The 22,205-nt window shown below is 46.7% G+C and overlaps 1 protein-coding gene across 4 annotated transcripts in view; it reads left to right on the forward strand.

Annotated features, from left to right (window-relative positions):
- Positions 1–2,342: 2,342 nt before the first annotated feature.
- Positions 2,343–22,205, forward strand: part of FOXN2 (forkhead box N2) — a 30,222-nt gene continuing 10,359 nt past the window's right edge. For 2 of the 4 annotated variants that reach the window (XM_058835580.1, XM_058835583.1), the window contains exons 1-3: positions 2,343–2,468; positions 13,761–14,311; positions 21,099–21,223. In XM_058835580.1, the coding sequence (XP_058691563.1) occupies positions 13,775–14,311; positions 21,099–21,223 (662 nt within the window). In that variant the 5' untranslated portion in view covers positions 2,343–2,468; positions 13,761–13,774. Of the gene's footprint in view, positions 2,469–2,945; positions 3,404–9,752; positions 9,772–13,760; positions 14,312–21,098; positions 21,224–22,205 lie in introns of those variants that run through there. The other 2 variants (XM_058835581.1, XM_058835582.1) reach the window with 2 other exon arrangements.

Here is a 22,205-nt window from a genome sequence, read left to right on the forward strand (position 1 = left end):
GGAAGCACGGATCAAATGTGGTGTGGACACTGAGCAGAGACAAACACAGTTCCCTTGATCATCTGGTTGCTGTCTGAGCACTAAGTGAGGCACCCTGATGCTGACTGAGGCTGCCAGGCAGGAATCAGTACAGGCAGGGACAAACATCAGGAGAGGTGTGAGTGTAGACCTGATAACCCAAAAGTTCTCTGCACCCCACTAGGCCAGGCCAGCTACAGTTCCTCTAAACCTGCTCAGACAAGCTGTTACAGCACTGCAACTGTACATGGGTGGCTGGGAGGCTTAGCTCTGCCTACTGAGCCTTATGGAGATGAGTAGGATATGAGGCAGAAAGTTTGAGTCTCTCTGAGAGGCTGGACTTTCTTTTGTGCCCTGTCCTAGATGCACTGCTGCAGCCGCCAGTGAGTTCACAGGCTGCCGAAGAGTGAAGGTGACTGTGGCTGGACCTGGAGATAAGGGGGAGATGCAGAAGACCCTTCAGAAAACCTCAGAACTTGGTCTTTAGTGATGAAAAATTGGTGATTTGGAAAACATAGTACGATTTAAAGCCAAAAAGACCTAGCACGGATATGCTGAGGAGTAGAGAGGACTGAGGAAGATGAAGGTGACAATGTTTTTCAGGAGATGTAAAAACACTTTATTTCATTTGAAGTGTTGTGCTCCAAGTTGGTTTAAATAAAATGCCAGTTCAAAGGCCAAGTTTTGTTTCTTTGAGGGGGTGTCAACTTCAGGGCACTTACAGATTTTATCTTTTTAATTCTTGCTTGGCATTGCGGTGTTTTTTTTCCACTAAACTCTAAAGGGGGAGAGAACGTGTGTTCCTGGTGAACTAAGTTGCCTTTTTAAGGGGTAAGTGGAAAAAAACTGTGAGCAGCCACACTTTAAAGGCCAGGGTGTAAACGTAATCAAAAGTTGAGAATAGACACCACTGTTGGTGGCCCAAACTGAACCTTCCACAAAATAAATTGAAGCTGGAGGGATCCTGGATTCAAACGTCTCTCTTTCAGGTTGCCATCTCGCAGGGCAAAAGTCAGAGCAACACACCCCGATCCCAAGGGGCAAACAATGCTCCCTCGGCTGAGCCCTGCTCCTCCCTCTGCCAAGGCAGCTGAGGTGCGGAGGGCACACAAGGCACGCTGATGTGCACTTTCAGAGGGATAGGGATTAAGGCAAAACAGTCCCTTATGGGCAAAGCATTGCTGGTACCAGCAGTGCTAGGTCTATTTTTAATGATTTGGGAATGGAGGATGCTTTCACCAATACATAATTAATACAGAAGTGCACTTTTGTTGCCTGCTGAGAGGGTAGGAAGGCTCTGGCTAACTTCTGAGGCTGTAAAAGGAAAAAGAAAAGGTTGAATGAATCATAACACATTCCATCAGTGGAAAATAGGTAGGAACTATATGAAAGTTGCTTAGAATAATTGATTCTGATCAGAACTCTGTGGTTGGGCTCTGTTTCTGAAGCTGGTCATGCTTCATGGTGCAGCGGAAGGAGCCTCCCTGTCACTGGATTCAACCCTCTGCCCTTGGGAGAATATTCTGCCTGCTATAAAACCCTGAGCCTGATCTATCTCTACTCTTAAAAAAGCCAAGAGGTTGTTCTCTGAAACTGTTTCAAACAAAAAAAGGAAACAACCCAACCACTGGTTCCTCCTAACGTGGAGTGGGGGAATTTCCCTAAAACGCATTCCCACCGATCCTTAGAAATAAAACTACCAGAAGACATCACGAGGCAGGCTTCAGGTGTATCCTTCAGAAGGTGAGGAAACCTTGGGAAAGTGATTAAACTTTTTTTTTTGTTGCAGTGGAAGATCGTCTCCGAAACAAGACTTCTTCCTGCAAGCGACTTCCCGAGGTCCTCCTTATGATGTTGTAAAACTAAAAGTGTGCGTAAGGCTGTCCAACACGGGTGAGCAAAGAGTTCTTGCCCTGGGAAGGTGGAAGCCAAAAGCATGACAATGCGCTACAAGGTAGGGCAAACACGGCAGCGGCGTTTTTGTCAAGAGGGTAAAAAAAAGAAAAAAAAAAAAAGAAAAAAAAAGTGTATATATGTATATATGAAGAAGGTGAGGAAAGAGAAGTGAAACTAAAAGGAGGGTTTACCCATTTCTATTTTCAAATTTTTAAAATTTAGTAAGTATGGCATTTCTGGGGGGGAAAGGGGAGCTTTTCCGAGGCGGCGCGGATGCTGTGGGCGGGACGCGGAGCCCGGGCGCCGCTCACAGCCCTCAGGCAGGGCCCCGGCGGGCGCGGGGCGGCGGCGCTGCCGCGGGCGGCGGAGGGCGGCAGCGAGGAGGGACGCGGCCGGGAAGGAGGAGGCGGCGGCGGGGGGCCGAGCCTGCTCGCGGTTGCCATGGGGAGCGGGAGGGCGGCGCCGCCGCCGCTGCGCAGGGAGCAGCTGCTCCCTGACACATCCCCCCGCTGCCATATTGTGTCCGCCGCCGGCCGCGCGGCTTCATGACCGCGGTGAGTGCCGCCCCCGCGCCCGCTCGGGCTGCTCCCGCGCCTTTTTTTTTTTTTTTTTAGTTTAGCTTTCGGCTCCTCCGTGGGTTTGGGGTGGGGGGGGTGAGGTTTTTTTTTGTTTGCGGCGCTCCGCGAGGGTTTCCGTGGGGGAAGGGGGAAAGCGCGGGGAGTGTGGCGGAGGGTCCCGCCGGTGCCGGGCGGCGGGGGGGGTGGTGCGGCCGGTGTCGCCTCATTCCCCGCGTGGGGACGAGGCGCGGGGGCGGCGCTTCCTCTCCAGCCGCTCTCGGTGGCGATGCGTGGCAAGGGGGGCTCCCCACGCACCCGCTCCCCGCGGGGCCGTGCGCCCGCGGCTCCTCCTCCCGGCGCGGCTCCCGGCGGAGCTTCCGCCCGCGGGGCTGGCGCGGGTGACCTCCCCCCTTCACCCGCTCCCCCGGCCGGGCAAGCCCGCGCTTCCTGCGCGCTTCCGAGCCGGGATGATGGAAAACGCGGCCGGCCGGGACCTGGGAGCGCGGCCCCGACGTGCCCCTCACCGCCGGGTCACCCCCATCAAAGTCAGGCGCTTCCTCTGGTGAAATAAAGACGCTTTCTGCCTTGTGCCGCCGCGTCCCGTTGTCCCCGAGGCGGCGGGGAGCCCCCAGGGATGTGCAGAGCGTCTGTGGCTCGCAGAGGCGGGGGCAGTGCGGGAGAGGCGCTCCGGGGTTCCCGCGTTTTGGGGTAAAATCCAGGAAGCGGCTGGCGAAGTGCTCGAGGTCAGGCTGGGATCTGCACGTGGCCCTTCGGAGTTTTTCCATCTTTTTCGGGATTTTTTGGTGAAGTTGGGCGATGCGTTGGTGGCGGCAGCGGAGCAGCATCCCACTACCTTCCTGCCTTACTCCTGCTTGGACACACCGGCGTGCTTGGTGCTCAGGTTCTGTGGGAGCGGAAACTGGCTTTTGTTGGTAAGGGTTTGGATTATGACAAGGCCCAAACAAAGAGTAAAAGGAACAAAGAAATAAAATAAACCTTGAAGAAGACTCAATAAACTCATGTTCCCGCCGTAGTGGCTGCCTGTGGATGGATGCTGTCTGCTAAATGTGGAGTTAAACATGCTGAATTATGGTGGACTTAAATGCTGAGAAAGCAGTTTGATCAGCTTTGTGCCTAATCTATGAAATCAAGATAATTTTATATAAAATTTACCATGTATATAGGCACACATACACTCTGCAAATCTTGTTATTGGTGGGCTTACATTTAGACAAATTTAGTAATAGATGGATTGTAATATATTGGCATGTGAATAATTTGACTTCAATTGTGTTTCTTCGATTGGGGTCTTTTATCCTCTCCATAAAGTCTGGTGTGATGCTACATCTATGCAAGAAAAATTCAGCTGGCGTTATGCCAGGAAACTTGAACTAGTTTGAAGGTTCCTGTTTTTTTTTTTTTTTCTTGGCAGGTGCCAACTCACATTTCCCAAGCTCTGCAGAAGGTAGTTGGACACAAGTCTGAACTGAAAGCTCAATAGTAGCAATTAGTGCAGCACAGGGCTTGAGCTGATGAACTTAGCCGGGTGCCAGGGTGTGTTATCTCTGAGCTCAGCCGCGTGCTGCTGCAGCGGATCAGCTTCTGCTGGGGGCTCGCTTGTGTCCAGCTGTGCCACTTTTGTAGAAATAGAGAGGAGGTGGTGATTCTCACTTTGTGTCTTTGAGTTGCCTGAAATACGTATAGGACTTTTCTGTGCTTTTAGTATTTTTTTTTTTTTGTTAGCAGATGTGCCCATAAACTGAGCAGTGCTGCTGTACATGGTGTTTACACTTGCAGAGTGTGGTGGAGATGCTGTGTTGGCTGCCCTGCAGGTCCTGAAGGGAGCTGGAGGCACTGGTCCTGTATCAATCCAGGCATGTGGCCCTGAGCACCCTCAGGGACCTTGCTGGGGTAAAACTTGGTTGATGTCTTTGTTGGCAGTGTCTAGACCAGAGGATGAAGTTGTGACCTGCTTTGGGTACTGCTGCTGGGGCTGTGCTGAAGGACCTTCTCAGGGATTTTTCAGGCCAGAAGTAAGATAATTTTGTCTAAAAGGGGCACCAAACGAGGAGTGTGTTGCCTTAACAGCTCCAGCTTCCACAGAATTTCTGCTTGAGGGGCCTTTTAGTGTCCTCTAGAGAGATCAGGATTGAAGGCACCAGCATTGCCAGCAACTCTCTGTGTCAGGATGTGCCAGTCCAGTAAGTAATGGAGCAGATAGAGGTGTGTGTAATGGTCCTGCTGAATGAGAAGTACTGCCTGGCAAGTGAGTGGAGTGTCTTGGAAAGAAGACAGAGGCTTAGGGATGTGTCAGGTTGATTTCTGCCGTCTTTATTAACCACGGGCTCTGTTCCAGTCAGTACAATAGGCTTGAAAACCTGACATATTGAGCAAAAGCAAACTCTTCTGGTGAAAGAGATAGTTTGGCATCTGAAGATGCTGTACATGGTTTGAACTGGTGAGAAGGCTATGCAGTTCTCATGCAGAGCTGTTGGTTCCTGTAACGGCAGCGGAAGTTTCTATGTTGGCTTCACTAGAGTTCTAATTCCACCTTCCTGCCCTGCCATCTCTCCTTGCCTACTCATTGTTGGGGTTAAAAGGAGCTGGAATTTATGAGAGGAAGTACCCGGGGCACTCAGAATACTTTTTCCATGTGCAGGTTTGTGATACCTTATCAGAAGGAGCTGCACAGAGGGATTATAGCCAGCGAGGTGGCAGAAAGGATGGGCGTTGGGAGGAGTGATAGTGTGCCCACAGCCACCGCTGCCATGCATCTCCTGGTGCTGTTCCCTGCTTTGGGATAGTCTTACTGCACTACTGTGGTGCAAAACAAGCTGTGGGAACAAATGGCTGAAAAGCAGCCTCTAGTCCCCATAAGTAAATGGATGTCAGCAGTCTGGATGAATGCTCTCTATCTGGTAGAAAGAGATGCAACTTCTGGGTTACTCCCTTTGGCTCCTTGAACATTTGCAGTTCCTCCCCTCCCGGTAAACGAGTGCATTTTGTGTAAGTTCATCTGTAGGATGTCACTGCACTGATGGCAATTTTTCCTGAGGGAAGTAGGGTAACTTTTCCCGAGGGAAGTAGATGGAGGCAGTGAATGCCTCATCCCAGTGTGTGTGTGTGTTGCTGCTCCACAACTGAAGTGGTGTTGGGCAACTTCCTGCGCTGCGTCGCGGCTCGGGGTGACTCACGGTGGAGCCTGGCTCTGCTCTCCACAAGTGCTCACTAGCAAACCCTGTCCACACGGGGAGGCTCCCTGTGGCTGCATGTGGGGTGTCTCTTTCCAGATCCAACAGCTGCCTTGTGTCGCAGAGAGGACACAAGAAACCGCTGAGATGCTGCTTCATTTTTTTCCTGGCTTGATCTTCAAGTGTGATAGGCGTGTGTTTGTTCCCTGTCACATTACACCTGCTGATTTGGTGTTCATGCTGGGTGATGGTGAGCTCTCCATCTCGTCCTCTCCATGCTGGGTAAAAGCATGCAGTGATGTTCTGTGGTGCTTCCAAAATACAATTTAGGTCAGCAAGAAGAGACAGCTCGCCATGCTTGGGCAATAAATTACGTGGAATGGAAGAAGTATTGCCTGATGCCAGCCAGCATCTTTATGACCCCTGGTACTCTGCCTGCTCCCTGTAAAACATGATGGCTGTGGAAGCATGAGAGCTGGGTCACTCCCTGCTGGGAGGGTGCTGCTGAGTGCTCAGTGCTGGGAAACATGGCAGCTGTGTTTGGGCCAGGAATACCCATTTTACTGAGTGATTGCTCAGGGACCATTTTAAGAGAAGCCTGGAATTTGTGCAGATAGGAATACTTATGCTGAAAGTCAAGGATGTGGATTTTGACTTTTTTTTTTCCCTGAGTGCATTCAAGTTTTTTTTCCCATTATGTTCAGACTAGACTTAGCGCTCCCTACTTTTTCCTCAAGGGTTAGAGAATATTAGAGACTCCATTATTGGAGTCCCTAAATTGACTCCTGCAGGCATCATCACCCACCCCTACTCTTCTGTACACTCAGTCTTTGTGTCTTCTCTCAGGTTATTTTCAGTGCATTCCTATCTTGCACTTTTAGTTTCCCAGTTTAAATGTGGTCCTGTGCTTGCTTTTTTTCCAACAGTATCACTGGGTTTTGTTGTGCTTAGATTTGGGGCAAGTACATGGTTGCCTAAAAGCCGAGTGCTGGGTATAAAGAGAGCTCAGCACCTGGAAGGGTTCCATGAAGTAGAGCTGAAGGAGTGGGAGCTGGGAAGCTTGCTGCTCAGCAGCAGCCACTCATCCCTCTGTTCTGTGAGCATCATCCCCAGACCAGTTATCAGCCAGTTGAGTTCGGTTTAGGGATGTCAAGTAGCCAAAAGTAGGAGGGTTTTTTGTTTGCTTGCTTGTTTGTTAAAACAGAAAGCCAAATTCCACACTGGTGGAATAAAATTAAAAGCAAGTTGGCCAGGGAGGTCAGCACAGCAGAGAGCATTGCTTTGCCTTCCCTGGGCTCTGGAGGAAAACTTGCCCTTTAGGAGCAGGAGCTGGGAAGCAGCAAGTGGGGACGGCTCTGGTATCACTAGCTGTATTGGTAATGTGGTTTTGTGGTACAGCTCCAATGGTACTTTCCAGTTTAAGTTGTTGGTTTTCCACTGGAAATCAAGAGTTTTGGTACTTCTAAGGCTGAAGGAGGCAGAAAAGCTGTATGCAAAAGATAGCTTTATGTTTTCTAGTGTTGGTAAATTGGTACTGACACCAGCTGAAAAGTAGCTATGTCCACTTCTGTTTCAGGAGGATGGTAGAGATGGGTTACCTTGGAAAGGGAATTAGCATCAGAATTCTTTTGCAAGTCATTTGCTCAAGTGCCTTGTGAACATATCAGTGGTTTACATTTTTTGTGCATTTAGTCCACTTAGCAAGCACAGTATTGAATTTAAGGAAGATGACCCATAAGTCTCTCTTGAAAAGCTATTGGCTTTAAAGCATTTTTCTTGAAAGCAATTATTTCCCTCCCTTTCCCTTTTTGTGTCTCACCGAAGGTTTTTCTTAATAGTTTAGATTTCACTGCTTGTTTAGGTTGTTGGTTTTTTTTTTTAATTATTATTTTCATATCCAAATTTCTCTGTTAGACTGTTTTTATGTGAATGTTTTAAATCTGATGCATAGGGAACCAAGTCCAATAGTGACTGCAGCCTTTGGAAAAGCTTCAGGTTTGCAAAGTCTCTGAAGGCAGCAGTGGAATAAATGTCCCAGAGGCTCTGGGCCATGTACAGGATCTGGATTGGGGTCAGGGCATGTCTGAGCTCACGTATCATTTTCCTTTCAGATACTTGCTTGAAACACAAACCCACTTATGTGTGTGTATATGTGTGTATTTAATAAAAAAAATGCAAACTTTTATGGAAAAAGTTAGATAAAATCTTCCTCTTGCTCCCTACCCTTTCCTGGGCTATGATCCCTTCTGTATTGCAGAATTTCTTAACTTTTCTTAATATTGCACCTTTGAATTGGTTTTCATTACTTTTTCCCCCACTTTGCCTTTAATTGTATCACAGGGTGGGAGAGAACATTGACATGAGAGAGGTTTGGAAGTATTTCCAAACAAATCTCTGGAAAACCTCTCTTTCCCTTTGACCCCACCAATGCCAAGGTTCAAATTAAACCCCTGAGCTTACGGCTTGTCCAGTCCTTTGGTTGGTTGGTTTTATTTCTGAGCTGGATTTGAGAAGGTGATAAGTGCCTTTTTAATGTTTTTTAAAGCCATTATTTCTAATTTTTCTCTGCTTTGCAAGCCAGGAGGAGTGGGAAGGGCCCTGCCTGCTCTAGGTGCTGCCCCAGGGAGCATCTCTGCATGTCCTTTGTCACCCAGGGGTTCATCTCTTCCACAGACACTGGGACCCAGCTTGCTGAAATCTGTGGCTGGGAGGTGGTTTTGTCCTCAGAAGACTGTAATGCCTTCAGTTGTCTTGGATACATGACATCATATAGTGTTATAATCAAATATAGGCCTTTCTCAGGGCTGGGGGCAGATCTCAGCTGACCTCCAGCAGGGCTGTGAGGTGTGCAGGGCAAGGGCAGCCCGAGACAAGGAGATGAGTGGGGGGAAAGGTTGAGTTGGTAGGGAGCAAAATGGTTTGGTGTCATCCTTTTAATGCTCCTGGTCAGGCAGGCAGATGAGTGCTTTTTATTGATGGGTTTACATTAGTTGTGTGGAATCTCTTTGTTGTTGTTGCTCTTCCATCCAACATGCAAAGACTTGTAGCTGGTCCTGTGCTATGTGCACCATGACTTGGAAGTTTATCCCCAGCTTGGGTAGGTGAGCAATGACAGTTATTCATTTGTCTAATTCTTGGGCTGTTTTGACAACACACACTGATGTATTTAAGTCAGGACAAGCCCTTCTGCTTCTTGTATATGCAAGGGAATATGAAAAATCAATAGAGGAGTTTGCTATTGGTGTAGTTGTTTGCATGCAAAAGCACGTACCAATAGTCTTAAATTTTCTAACAGGGCCTGTTTGTGCCAGGATAGAAATTGTGTGTAAAGCACAACTGCCTGGCTCTGTAACTAAGGCTGCACTCCCTGAGGTTGTTGTGGAAAGAGTGGGTGCACAGGTGCTGTCATTAAGTGTGATATGGCTGAAAATCCTTTTTCCTGGATTAAAATTATGTTCTACTCCTTGGGCAATGCATGCTAAGATTACATAAATATATATATATATATATATTTGATATATATTTGGGGTTGTTTTGTTTTGGTTTTTTTTTGTTTGTTTGTTTGGGTGGTTTTTTTTGGTTTTTTTAAACCTGGAGGGAAATCACTGTGCTGTTGGCAGGCTCCAGATCTTCCCTCTATTAGCAGAGGTGACCTAGTTGCTTGGCTGGTCCTGCAGAAATAAAAAGGTGCATTTAGTTGTGGAGAAGGTTGTCCTAACCTGAGGCACTGATGCTGTGCAGGTGCCAAAAGGGCACCTTTCATCCGGTGCCACTGTAAAGAAGGATCAAGCAGAAAGAGCAGCTCTGTTCTCATGCTAATTTGGCATGGACAAGGCTGTGGCATCTTCTGACAAAAAGGCTGAATTTTTTCTTGCCAGTTCACTGAGTCCAAGTGTGGTGGCCATTGAAATGATGCCTGTACGCTTACACCTGCAATGCTGCTGAGTTTGGAGTCAGTCACCTTTGGTGGGATGGTGGCATCTGCCACAGCTTTGTCCTTTGGGCCTGGATTCTGCTGGAGCTGAGACTTCTTCCAAGAAGGGCTGCTACAAAGCTTCTCTGCTTACCTGAGGATATATGCTCAAGTGGACTTCCAGTTTTATTAAATGGTTGGCCTTTATTAAACCAACTTTGTCTTCATTAAATGCTCACACATCAAAGCATTTGCTCCTATGGCAGAACATAGTAGTGCTCAAGGTCTTCCATCAAAGTTCAGTCATAGCTGGGGGTGTTTGTGGGGGCACACAAACCTGGTTTAACCCAGATGTGCTCTGCTAGGCTGAGGACCTTTCAGTGCTCGTACCCTTTCCCAAACTCTCCAGTGAGTTTGAGAGAAGGCTGCAAAAAATATTGCCTTGTCTTGAGACATTGAGTCTCCTCTGATCTGTTTGTGCTTCTCTGGAGCTGACTGCTGCCTTGATACACCTGCAGCCTTAATCAGCACCTTTGGACCTGGGCTCTGCTGCTTGGGTTGTGAGTGCTCTGGAAGAGCAGGTCTTCACTGGGATTTGGGTGCTGGACTGACATGGATTAGCAGGGAGATCTGCTCCTGGCTTTTATGAGACACCAAAAATCAGACTCCTGGAAGAAAGTTGTTTCTCTCACCTCTTTTCTGATGCATCCTAACTTTTATTGGAGCAGCCTCAGTTGACTTGGCAGCCTTTTAATCTTCTCAGCCTGGAATCATAGTCCTCTGTCTGTAATTACCATGGAAAAAGATGTGCACCTCCATTGTGATACTTTTAGGGGTAAATGCTTTGGTTGGCCTTTCTTTTGAAGCTACTAACAGGAGATAGATCCTCGAGTTCCTTGGGATTTGGATGCATGAGGCTCTTGCTTCCAGTTGGAAGTGTTAATACCAGTGAACAGCAGCGTGCTGTGGTCACTCTGTACTCATTGGTAGGGTAAAGCACATGGGCAGAGCATAAACTCTTCCATATATTTCAGAGGTGTGCTTAAAGCATGTTCTTTTTGCATTTGCCTGGCTAGAGGCTGCCTTCTGGCTCTGCTTACAGGGCCGGGGCTGTCCCCATGGGAATTATCAAGACATCTGCACTGGAGAGCTACTTCTGTGCTCTTTCCTTCTCACACTTTGCTCCCCTTGCACTGTGTTTTTTCTGCTGGGTCGTCCCCGGGCACAAAACCCTGCCAAGCTTACAGCAAAGATGGCTCTGGTGAATCCTATGACCCTTATGTAAAACATTAAACTCCAAATATTGGGAGTAGCAATCTTGAAAATGACAGCTTGGAAGCTGTGTTCTCACAGTTGTGTTTGTTTACAGGGAACCAGAACACACATGGAGAAAAAAATTGTAGATTTTGGATGCTATTAAGGGTCTGTGTGAATGAAAAGGGGTTCTAGAGAGCACACAAGCTGACCACTTGCATGCCTTCAGATATGCTTCAGTGGCATTGATGTCACTCCTGTGATTTCATTTTTTCTTATTTATTAGTTGATAATAGTATAATATGGACTTTATACCTTTCTAGAGAAAATAAATTGGTTTCTGATATGTTCATGTAGAAGGTGTGTGAGGTGGCGAACTAGGTGTGTGAAGGTAATGAGATGTGGATTTTTGTAATGTATCTACTAGGAGAAATGTGACACTAACCTATATTATTTACTGTAAATGTGTTACCTGCAAATAATTTTTATTTTCATGTAGGGCATTAAATATGTTAATGATTCTCTGCTAAAACGTAGCAGCACACAAACAAATAGTGCATTGACACTGCAAAGTCTACCTGATTATAAGTTTAATCAGCTTAATAAGTTGTTATATTTTTTTCCTTATTTTTTTGAGAAGACTGAGCGTGCCCAGGCCATTTTTGTGTTGAAAACAGACTTTATTGCCCCCTTTCCCCTAAGAAATGAATACAGTGACCTCAGACTTGCATGTGTGTGTAAGCATGTGCATGTTCTTGATCTGCCTTGCTGGCGGAAGATTTGTAAAGGGAGATTTCGTGCAACATGAACCGAGAGCTAAAATTACCAAAACATGGCTGTGAGGTGTAAGCTCCTGTGTAGCTGCCTAAAGAGGTGCTGAACAAGGGGGCAAAGTTAATCATTATAAAGAGAACAGAGCAGCTCACGTTGCAGCTGAGTTGGGGTTTGTCTCACTGTATGAATTTTATCACTAGCTCTTTGTTTGTTTTGTTTTTTAGTTTAAGAAAGGATTGAAGAAGTGACATGAGCATATGTATATATGGCTGTGTTTAAAGCCAGCCATCTCTGACTGCCAATATAAATCTGCTCTGGTGCCTTGGGGGAGAAGTAAATTGTAGGGAGAGCAAAGCTATTTTTGACCAGCTATTTGAGCAGCTCACTTTGCTTTAATTTTTTTCTTTTTTTAATACTGACTGAGCTGGTAGTTAATCATACCCATCCCAGCTCTTACTAGAAATAAGAAACAGAAAATAAAAAAATTATGGATGTTTTCTAGCACTGCTACTGGTAAGCAGAAGTGCAGGTGCTTTTGTCAACACAGCTTTGCACTAGCTGGTGCAAGAGCGTATGAGGAGACGGAAAGGAACAAAAATTGCTGGTGGGGAAACACGGTGTGTGTCCTGGGGGAGGCGCAAATTCTGCACCTCATGACTGCCTGGTACCAGGCAGGGGCTGGCAGGAGTGGGGAGCATAAAATGGATTATCCTGTTGCCTTTGTGTGTCACCACGTCCCTCCTGCATTGCGCATATTGCTCCCCTTCTCCAGAGTAAGGAGGCCGGGCAGTGTGACAGGGACATGGTGAGGCTGCTGGGGTAGAGCTGGCTGGCTCTGGGGGTGGCACAGCCAGGCAGTGGCCACTTGGCAGGAGAAGATGCAGGTGCAAGGAGACAAGTGTTTACTGCAAACTGGTGTAAGAAAACATCCAGTAACTGCATAGGGCTGTCTGGTGAGATGTGATACGGAAACTGTCCTCATCTTGAGCTCTGGCACTGGAAGCTGGAGCATGGAACCAGAATGATAGTGCTTACAGGGAACTGGGTTGGGGTTTGGGTTGTTCTTTGGTTGTTTCGTTGGATCTTTTTACAGTTAATACAAACCTCAGCTTTGCTCTATGTTATTTACAACTATGAGCTGCATCCATAGTTGGAGTGTCTCATGTCTGGTGTACATGTGTGTGTACCCCCTACACACATCTGTACAGTGCTCACATCAGCAGGAAAGAAACAGCTGTTCCCATAACACAGTTTGCTAGAAGACCCCTTTTAAAACTTGACAAGCAAGGTGGTTTCTGTTGGTGTAATGTTTCTGAAGCATGGCTAGCCTGTTAAACCATGCATTGAGTGGCAGCGTTTTATAAATAATAATGTTATGATTAGGGTTTTAATGTTTCGTTGTTTTGGGCTTTTTTTATCTAAGTGGTGAGCCATTATTCCTGCTGTTCTGAGCTGCCACCCCAGTGGTTGGTCCCTTCCTGTTGAGAACTGATCCCAGCACATTCTGCTCTGCAGGGAAGCCCAGGTTAGGGCTGAAAGCCCTTGCATGAGGGGAAAAAGATCTTTTGGACCCAGGCAACTCTGTGGGACCCTGGTGATGAGCAGACAGGCTGGCCAGATCTTCCCCTAGCAGAAACAGGCAGCAGCACTTGGGAATGATTGTGACTTGTAGGGGGTTATAAAGATTTCGTTTGCACTGAGACTGCAAATAGACTTTATGTGATTTAAGTTTTGCAATTCCTTTTTCAGTCTTTGGACACCAAAGGCAAATACTTCTAAACAGGGTCAGTTTACAATATAATGAGTAACTTAAAAAGAGTTAATGTGAGAGCTGAATTGATCCTACCTGTTAAGGTTTTTTCTAGGTTTCAGGTGTTGACATGAAAATAACTGTTATTTCTGTGTCTGAATTGGTGTTTCTAGATAGATACAGCAGCTTCCAAGTGCTTCCCATAAGCTCTGCTTATAAACCAGGGGGAGTTAACACATGCTCATGAGTTTACTGGGAGGCTGCTGCTGGACCCCTGCTCTCACCAGTGGCTTCAGTGTTTGTGCACAGCATGGGGCTGGTGCAGCCCTGCACTTGGGTTTGGTGGGCTCCTGCTGAATGTGGTTGTGGTAGTTTGCAGTGATTTCTGACCCTCTCCTTTGTTGCAGACCAATCAAGCTAAATGGGTCCAGTCACTGGAATGACTCCGGATAAGAAAGCTGAAACGCCCGGAGCAGAAAAAGCCTCAGGACTACGGCAGTGCCATGGGATGGGCAGCCTGCCCGACGCGGGCGACGCCGGCAAGCCAAAGGCCACCGTGGTGGACAGAGATTCAGCAGATGATGAGCTCACAAATTTGAACTGGCTGCACGAAAGTACTAACCTGCTAACAAACTTCAGCCTCGGCAGCGAGGGCCTTCCAATTGTTAGCCCCTTGTATGACATCGAGGGTGACAGCGTGCCATCCTTCTCACCATCCTGCTACCAGAACCCTGAGAAAAAATCCTCCACTTCCAAACCCCCTTACTCTTTCAGCCTTCTCATTTACATGGCGATTGAGCAGTCCCCCAACAAGAGCTTGCCAGTCAAAGAAATCTACAGCTGGATCCTGGACCGCTTCCCCTACTTCGCCACGGCCCCCACTGGCTGGAAGAACTCGGTCCGGCACAACCTCTCCTTGAACAAATGTTTCCGAAAGGTGGAGAAAAGCCATGGCAAGGTGAGACCTGGCAGGGGGAGGTGGAGCAAGTTTGAAGTTCAGGGAGAAATGGAGAAGGTTCTGTTGTTCTTAAGCACGTTTTGTTTGGGTTGTTTTCCCCCCACCATGTCTTCTTAATTTGCAGATGGAGGTGGTTTGGAAGTGCTGCTTCTGTGAAATCACAGGATGACAAAAGTCACCAGGTTTTGTTATTTACTGCTGACCTGGGTACACCCAGCTCTGGTGCATCTTTTTTAAATCTGGCACACATGTGATTGCAAAGGACTCTTGTTTCCATTTACTTCCAATTTTGTTATCCTAACCAGCCTGAAATTTCAGATAACTCTCCTAGGATTTGTTCTTGATGAAGCCTCTTAAACTAGTGGTTTCTTTAATTTCCAGTGCTGAAATTCTGGGAGTATGTTCCTCCTTCCCGGCTTTTCCAGCATGGCCATGGCTACAATTGCACTGGCAAGCAGAGGAGATCATGGGATGCCAACCAGCTTCCCTGCTTGGCTAGCAGAGATGTTGCCCCTCTGGGTGCAGCTGTGGTCTCCTGCAAGGTGCCCTTGCTTGTGGGGATGCTGGATGTGTGTGGTTGAGTGTTCCTCAGTCCAACAGCTTTCTCAAATATTAAATTGACTCTTCCACTTGTGATCTCCTATTACACTTAGCACAGCTATCCAACAGCTATCCAATAACCATATTAATTCCTTCATTTAATGGACTGTAATGCTTTAACATGTCATAAGATGTGTGTCTCTGTGTGGTGCAGACACACGTCTTAAAGTCAAGAATACTCTTTTCTATACAAGTTCTTCTAATTTACATGATTTTTCTAGTGACTTTCTTCCTCCCTCTCTCATTTCCCATCTTGTTCCTCAAAAAGCTGTCCCTAACTTAGATAAAATAACAAACCACATACTTAAAGTCAACAAACAAGTCTTGTGCTTGGAGGTGAGACTCAGTGGTAGCAGGCTTGTTATCATAAATGCCTGCAATGCTTAGAGTGCTTGACAGCCTCTCACTGTAGAGAGGGGTCCTGGAGCTGAATGGGCACTGGGGAGAGCTGCCTTGTACTGATAGGACTGAACACCACTACTTCTCATTAATCCTGCTTTTGCATTAGGGTATTGTTTTAACAAGCAGCAGCTTTGCCCTGAAAAAAAAGAGAGACTTTTTATTGCAATGTGACAAGTCCATTAACTACCCTGTTGCTGAATTCTGAGTGTTAGGATGGGCTCTTAACGTGGCTCAAGGTGCTTTAATGGGGTGAGATGCTCAAGCTGTCCCTGTATGGAGGACTGGATTTGAGCAGGCACCTACACACTGCTCTAGGTGACAGAAATGCTGTTAAAGGCCTGCGTGGCTCTGTCCAAGGAGGGTGACGTGATTTTCAAAAAAATTAAGGCAGGAAAGGGAAACCTAAATTGATGTGAGTTCCTTCTGTCTGTGGATCTGTCCTTAAATGCTCTGATGTTTTCCAGCCTCATGGATTTGGAGTTACCAGTCAAACCTGTTGTCTTGGCATTTGGGTGGCAAGAGCTTGACTCTGCCTGGTCCCCGGCTTACCCTGGCATCTCTATTGAGTATTGCTGCTCGATGTAACATCTCTAGTAGGAAGAGCAAAATGTAGAATATCTCCCACTTTGCTACCAGCAAAGTGATGCTGATGTGCTCTGTCAGGGCTCCAGAAACTGCACAGCTCTGTAATTCTAAAGAACAGAAACTGCGCTTACAAAAAAAAAAAAAAAACCCGCCCCAAAAACTCCCCGCCTGGAATTTTGCAGAAGATTCCTCCTTTCAGCAGTTCAATCTTTACCCTCTGCTCCACTTACAAAAGGACCAGATGAGGGTACTGCTCCAAATTCTTCCTGCAAAATAAGTCTGTGGCAAACAGCAGCATGCCTGGACCCCATGGGAGTTGATCTGGCAGGTGATGGAAATGCTGCAGACCCCTTTGGATGAGCTCCTCAGGTATCACTTCTTGGAGTAAGCAGCAGTTGCTCGCAAGCTCATTTTGCTGATCCTGTTGCATGTAACCATGTGCTAGCCATACCTCTAGGTGCTTCCCTGAAAGGGCAGGATAATTTTGTATTTTTTTCCTTTCTTTTTCTTTGTTAATGGCATTTTGTACTTGAAAGGGAGCACACAATCAGCTTTCTTCTATGCCAAGTGCTTGTGGAAGCAGAAAGGTCCATGGCATGCTCTATCAGAGGATACAACTGTTTTGTAAGAGCTTGTAAGGGCCCGTCCTAACACTCAGTTATTTGGTTTATTTGGTAACATCAAGGTATGAAGGGTTTTAAAGCCTTTGAAATGAATCTGAGCTCTTTTGTTGTAAGAGTCTAAACGTCTCTTAGTAGGGGATGGATGGTCTGTGCCTCTGCATCCCAGGGCAGGCTCTGCTCTCGGACTCCTCCCTGGCTATTGCTGCTGGCCGTCAGCTGTGAAATCATCTCTTTGAGGTCAGGCAGCAAAAGAAGGAAGAATCCATCCTCATCTTTGCCATAATGCTGATATTTTGTTTCTGGTTGGAAGTGCACCTTGAAGGAAAGCTGATTTTTCCCCACTTACCCCCCTGAGCTGGCACTGCAGTGCAGTTTGAGGACATTTGCACTGGACTCATTTTGGCTGGTGCTGACCTGGAAGAATTGCTGTAGGAGCATGCGTACTGTGCCCTGATGGCTCTGGGCATTGTCCACAAGACCCTCCTGGAGCAGATCTGAGCAGAACATCCAAGGCACAAACAGGTGACCCCTCAGCACCAATTTCCTTATTCTGCAGAGCTCTTTCCACCAGACTGTGTCCCATCATGTTGCAGATGTAGCGTGGGATGGTCATAGCTATGGCTGATTGTTCTGTGTGTATATTTGTATCAGCCAGCTAAATACCTGCAGGCGTTCAAGGGTCTAAGCAGCCAACAGATTTGGGGAAGACTGTCCTTGCTTGGACCACTGGAAAAAAATTATATGTTGTGTTGTTTTTTTCAAAATGAGTGGTGCTGAAAGCAAAGCAAGTGCCTTGAGATGTCTCATGAGCCAGCATTGCAGTCAAGAGGAGGAACTTCTTGTGCCATGGGATCAGGATATATGGACATCATCACAGCTTTGCTAAAATACCATTGTCTGCTCTGTGTGCACAAAAGCACACTGCTGCTGTGTCTAAGTGGTGTGTCAAGGTTTACCCCAGGTGACAGACCCATGAGCTGAAATACCCTTTCTTTTTGAGCTGCAGTCAAGAACATGTCTGCAGTCAGCCAGGCAGATGAGATTTCCAGTGGGTTTCTGGTAGTGGTGGTGATGAGCAGAAAGGGAGGGGATGATGCTGGAGCAGTCCCAGGGACACCTGCTTGCCTTCCAGTGTTCGTGCTGTGGCCCTGGTTCCCCTGAAGATGTGGAGGTGTGATTGTGAGTCAGTGATCCTCAGAAGATACAGCCAATGCTCTTTGCATCTTAAACACTGTCATGCTGCCTTGGGGTTGGGGAGAGAGGCATCTACACTGTGACATTTTTTTTTGAGGGAGCAGCATCTGCTCCCCATCACAGGAGGACATGAAGTGAAAAGGGGTTCAGGGCTTAAAGCCATGAAGAGTCTCCCTGCTCTTTGTTTAGACTTGTTTTTATGATTATGGCATTCATTAATTAATTAAATAATGACATATCAATTCATTAGTTGATACTGAGGAGAAGATGTGTGAGGAGGCAGGATCATGATCCACATTAAACATCAATTTGGCTGGCCCCTGCCACTGTTTCCTTTAGAGGCTGGGGGTTACAGGGCTTGAATATCTTCAACAATCCTTTTCTTGGTAAATATGTGATTTAGGGGTTTGTTTGTTTGTGGTTGTTGGGGTTTTTTTATTTGTCAAGAGATCTTGTGTATCTTTTCAAGTATTTCAAGCACACAAAATCTGTGTAGCTTTTCAAGTACTTGGGCAAAGACCAGGCAGGTCCTGTCCATGCCCCTGGAGATAGGAAAGAAATGCTTTTTATGTGGTAAACCTTTGGGTGATTGCATTTTGTACCTCCTTCCACACAGACAGTATTTTCCAGTGGTTCAGCTTGCTCAGGTGGATGCAGCTGGTGCCCACTGTCCACAGCTGATGGAGCCAGGACTGCTGCCCAGGTGTGAAGCTGATGGACAGCTCTCTGCAACACAGGGACGTGTCCCTGCAGTGACCCTGAGCCACCAGAGCTGCTCTGCTTTGGCTGCTCCTTGGGCTTTGCTTACTGGACTGGTGGGGGACTGTGGTGGGGTGGTGGTAAAGGATAAGGCTGGATCATGGGAGGCATTTCATTTCCCACACACATTTCTGTAATCCAGCCCTGAAATGCTGGGGGCTGGAAACTTACTGTCTTTACAAAATAGCTCCAATGCTTCAAAACACAGTCATTCTTTTCCTTTTTTTTTTTTTTTTTTTTTTGTCTAGATAAAATCCTTCAAGTCAAATTAGAAACATTGGAAGGATGCAGAAAAGGTGAAAGACCAAAAACTAATCTCAGAACTATATGATTGCCCCTGTTTTGAGTTGCAGAGTAAGAAGAGCCTGGTGGTCTCTTTTCACTGACTCTGGAGGGATTTTTCTCTAATCTGAAGTAGAAGTTACATCTACATTTCACTCCAACACTCGCCTCACTGTTGCAGTGAAATACTAACCTCCAAAGGCAGTTTAGCATTTTACAGTGTCCTGAATTAGTCCTTGCCAGGAGAAATGGCACAGTCTGTTCTGGCTTGTTTTAGAGCTGGATATTGGTTCTGTGGCATTTCCAGCTCCAGCTGTGGCAGGCTTTCCCCTACCATGTGACATCTGATTTCAGACCTGGGCTGGATTTCTACTGCCTGTCTTTGCTAAGCTGAGGGTGCAGGCAAAGCACAGGAGCAGCCCCATCATCTCTTCAGCTCAATGTCTACTTTTAGTATCTCCAAAGGTGGGTGGAAGTGTGGTTTCACATTACACATGACCCAGAGAAGAAGTCACCCTGTTTACTGCCTGTTGCTTTGGATCTGTCAGTATCTGGATGGCTTCAGGGTGTGCCCGGGTTCAGCTTGCTGTTGCAATACCCACCCAAAATCCTTGTGTTATGTTGTCAGGGCAGCAAACTGGAGGAGTACCTTGCTGGGAAGATCAAAGAGGGAGACTAACCTCCAGCAGCTGAACCGAATGAGGCATGAAGCAAAAGTGCTCACCTAAAGTAGCAGATAAGCAGTGTAGAGGAGTGGTTTGCTGATCAGGGGACTTCCTGCTGCTCCTTGGGGGCAACAGCCTCCAAACTGTGAAAGGGAGGGGGAAAAAAAAGCCAGTTGGGCATGGTTGGGGTACTGGGGAAAGGGGTCTGGGAGAGGTAGGTGCAGGAAAAGGATCAGTGTGTGTTACTGAGATGACAGAGCCAGTTGGGAGAGTGCTCCCTGTTAGTATCTGGATAGCTAATTCATGCTGCCAACCACAATGGCTGTTTATTAATTAAAAGTAAGCTTCTTGATAAGTATCTTACAGGCTGGGCTTGGTTTTAGCATGAAAAGGGAAGTATAAGGAAGATTCAAGTTAAAAAAAATTACTTTGAGAGATGCAGTGGCTCAGAGATCTTTGTTAAGGCAGAGGCTTTAGCTAGCTGCAATTGCAGCTGCCATCTCTTTCTCAGCTGGGGCTCTCCCTGGCTTGATTTTCCTCTGTTGATAGCAAGGTATTTCCTCTTCTCAGAGAACCCCTGTGACTTAAATAGAACCACAGACTTACATGCTTTGTAAGTCCTTTTTACTCTAGAGTAAGTCATGGAGCATCCATCCATAAATTGGTATTTTTGCCCCCTGTGATTCTGGCAGGAGGAGGTCAGCTGGCCACTGTGGGCTCACAGGACCTTCTCCATGAAGCTTGGGTTTCTGCTTTGATATTTAGCCCCCAAAAATCCTTTAGAAGGATCTTACTGTTCAGGTGTACAGCTGCCCCAGCCTTCAGCCTTGTACAGTTCCATTTCTGTAGCATATGTTTTCCCAGAAAAATCTGTTGCTGCTACTTGCAGAGCTTTTAGTTGATCTGTCAGGTCAGTGATTATAGAATTGTTTTAAATTTCCTATTTAATTTTCTTCTTCAAATTGCAAGAGCTGTCAGGCTCAAAGAAAAAAAATATAGGTTCATTATTTAGTAAATTTATGAAGAAAGCTTTGAGACAAGCAAGAGGTGCTTTATCCTTAAGTTTCAATATACCAGATTTAATAACAAGAATGACTAGCACAGGGGTGCTAACATTGTTAGGTGTATCAAAAATACATTCATTAGGTTTTCAGGTTTTGAAAAAGTGGGAATAATCCATTTTTTGTAGCTGGCCATTGAGCAAGATCCTTTTCCAGGGTGATGTAAGGTTTAGTGAGAGTGTGTTTATATCTAAACCAGGGGGAAGGTGCTTTGGTTTCTTACCTAGACACCTGTTAAAGAAAAGATTGCTAATCAGTCTGCTGGTGCCTGGACAGATCCTTAAACTCACAGCTGTGTTTATTGAGTGTTAAAATAGGGTTTACAGCATTAGGGGACATATGGGAATGGGGCTTTAGAGAAGGGGTTTTGGAGATGCTATCCTGACCTGCAAGATGGGTGTTTCCATAGTGTATCATGAGCGTCTTGGGACCATTTCCTCAATTTTGGGACCATCCATGTCACAGGAACTGCCTGTGGATGTTGTGCATCAGCTGTGCAGTGGTGCATGCCTATATGCAGTCATGGCACTGTGCTGCAGCTTGGGGGTGTTAAATTAGAAAGGACTGTACCAGCCTGGTCCTGGATTTTCTAATTTGCTGTGTTTCTTTGTTGCAGGTGAATGGAAAAGGGTCGCTGTGGTGCGTTGACCCAAAATATAAACCTAATCTTGTCCAAGCACTGAAAAAACAGCCTTTTTCCTCAGCACTTGCATTTTATACTCCACCAGCGTCGCCACCCAGGTAGGTGAAAGGACATGGTTATGTTGCTCCAGGTAGCAGGGGGTGTTGAAGTGCTCTTATCTGCTGCCCCCCAAGAGCAGAGTTTGAGTGGACCTTAGGTGAGACCAGCTGGGTGAGATGGGGAGATGCAATGAGCTCAGGCTTCCCAGACAGCACATCTGGGGTGTGTTCAAGTCTCTTATTAACTGTGGGAGAGTTTAAAAGAAGGTCAGGGGTGTCCTGGCTGCTTTCTGGAGAGCCCAATTTCTGCAAGAGGCCTGGGAACTGGAGCAAAATCCTCTTTCAAGCGCCGTCCATCAGGGCTGTTGTAGGGTGGTGCCTGGTGCTGCTCTGTGGAGGAGGTGAATGTCTTCTCCTGTAAGTCACTTGTCTGTATATAAAATGTATCTATTCTGTGCGTTTTGTTGAACAATTAACTTTTCCACAGTCTGAAGTGCTGAGGTGCTATTCTGAGAGGGTTGTTTTTCTCTAAGGCTGTTTAAAAGCATTTTGCAGCAGGGATGGAAAAGATAGCCTTTTCCATATGTAGTCTAAGGTGGGGCATGCAAGATTCTGAAACCAGGACTTCCTTACCAACACAGTTTAAGATTAGGCAATAGATTTTGGAGAATCTAAAGTCAAACTCATGTCTCCTGAGTAGAGGAAGAGGAGCAGCAGCTGGGTCAGCCCATCTCTGGAGGCAGGAGGACAGAATACAGAGCAGCACGTTGGGTGAGCTCAGTTCTGAGGAAGGCATGTAGCTGGTTTGTCTTGTTCAGGAAAGAATTTGGGTGAGATAAGAGGTAATTAAGGTGTCTGTACATTGTCCTATGCCTTAACCTTACTGCAAGGAGTTTCCTTAACAAACAGGAGGAGCTGGGATTCCTGGAACAGGGTGTAAGACTGAGAGCACTGAGCAGATGTTTCTCAGGGTCCAGCAGGACACTGACCCTGGGAGCTGGCCCCCCTGTGCAAGCCTTAGGGGTTCAAGATTTTTTTGTGG

This window comes from Poecile atricapillus, chromosome 3, assembly GCF_030490865.1.
Source record: "Poecile atricapillus isolate bPoeAtr1 chromosome 3, bPoeAtr1.hap1, whole genome shotgun sequence".
In the NCBI taxonomy this organism is placed as follows: domain Eukaryota; kingdom Metazoa; phylum Chordata; class Aves; order Passeriformes; family Paridae; genus Poecile; species Poecile atricapillus.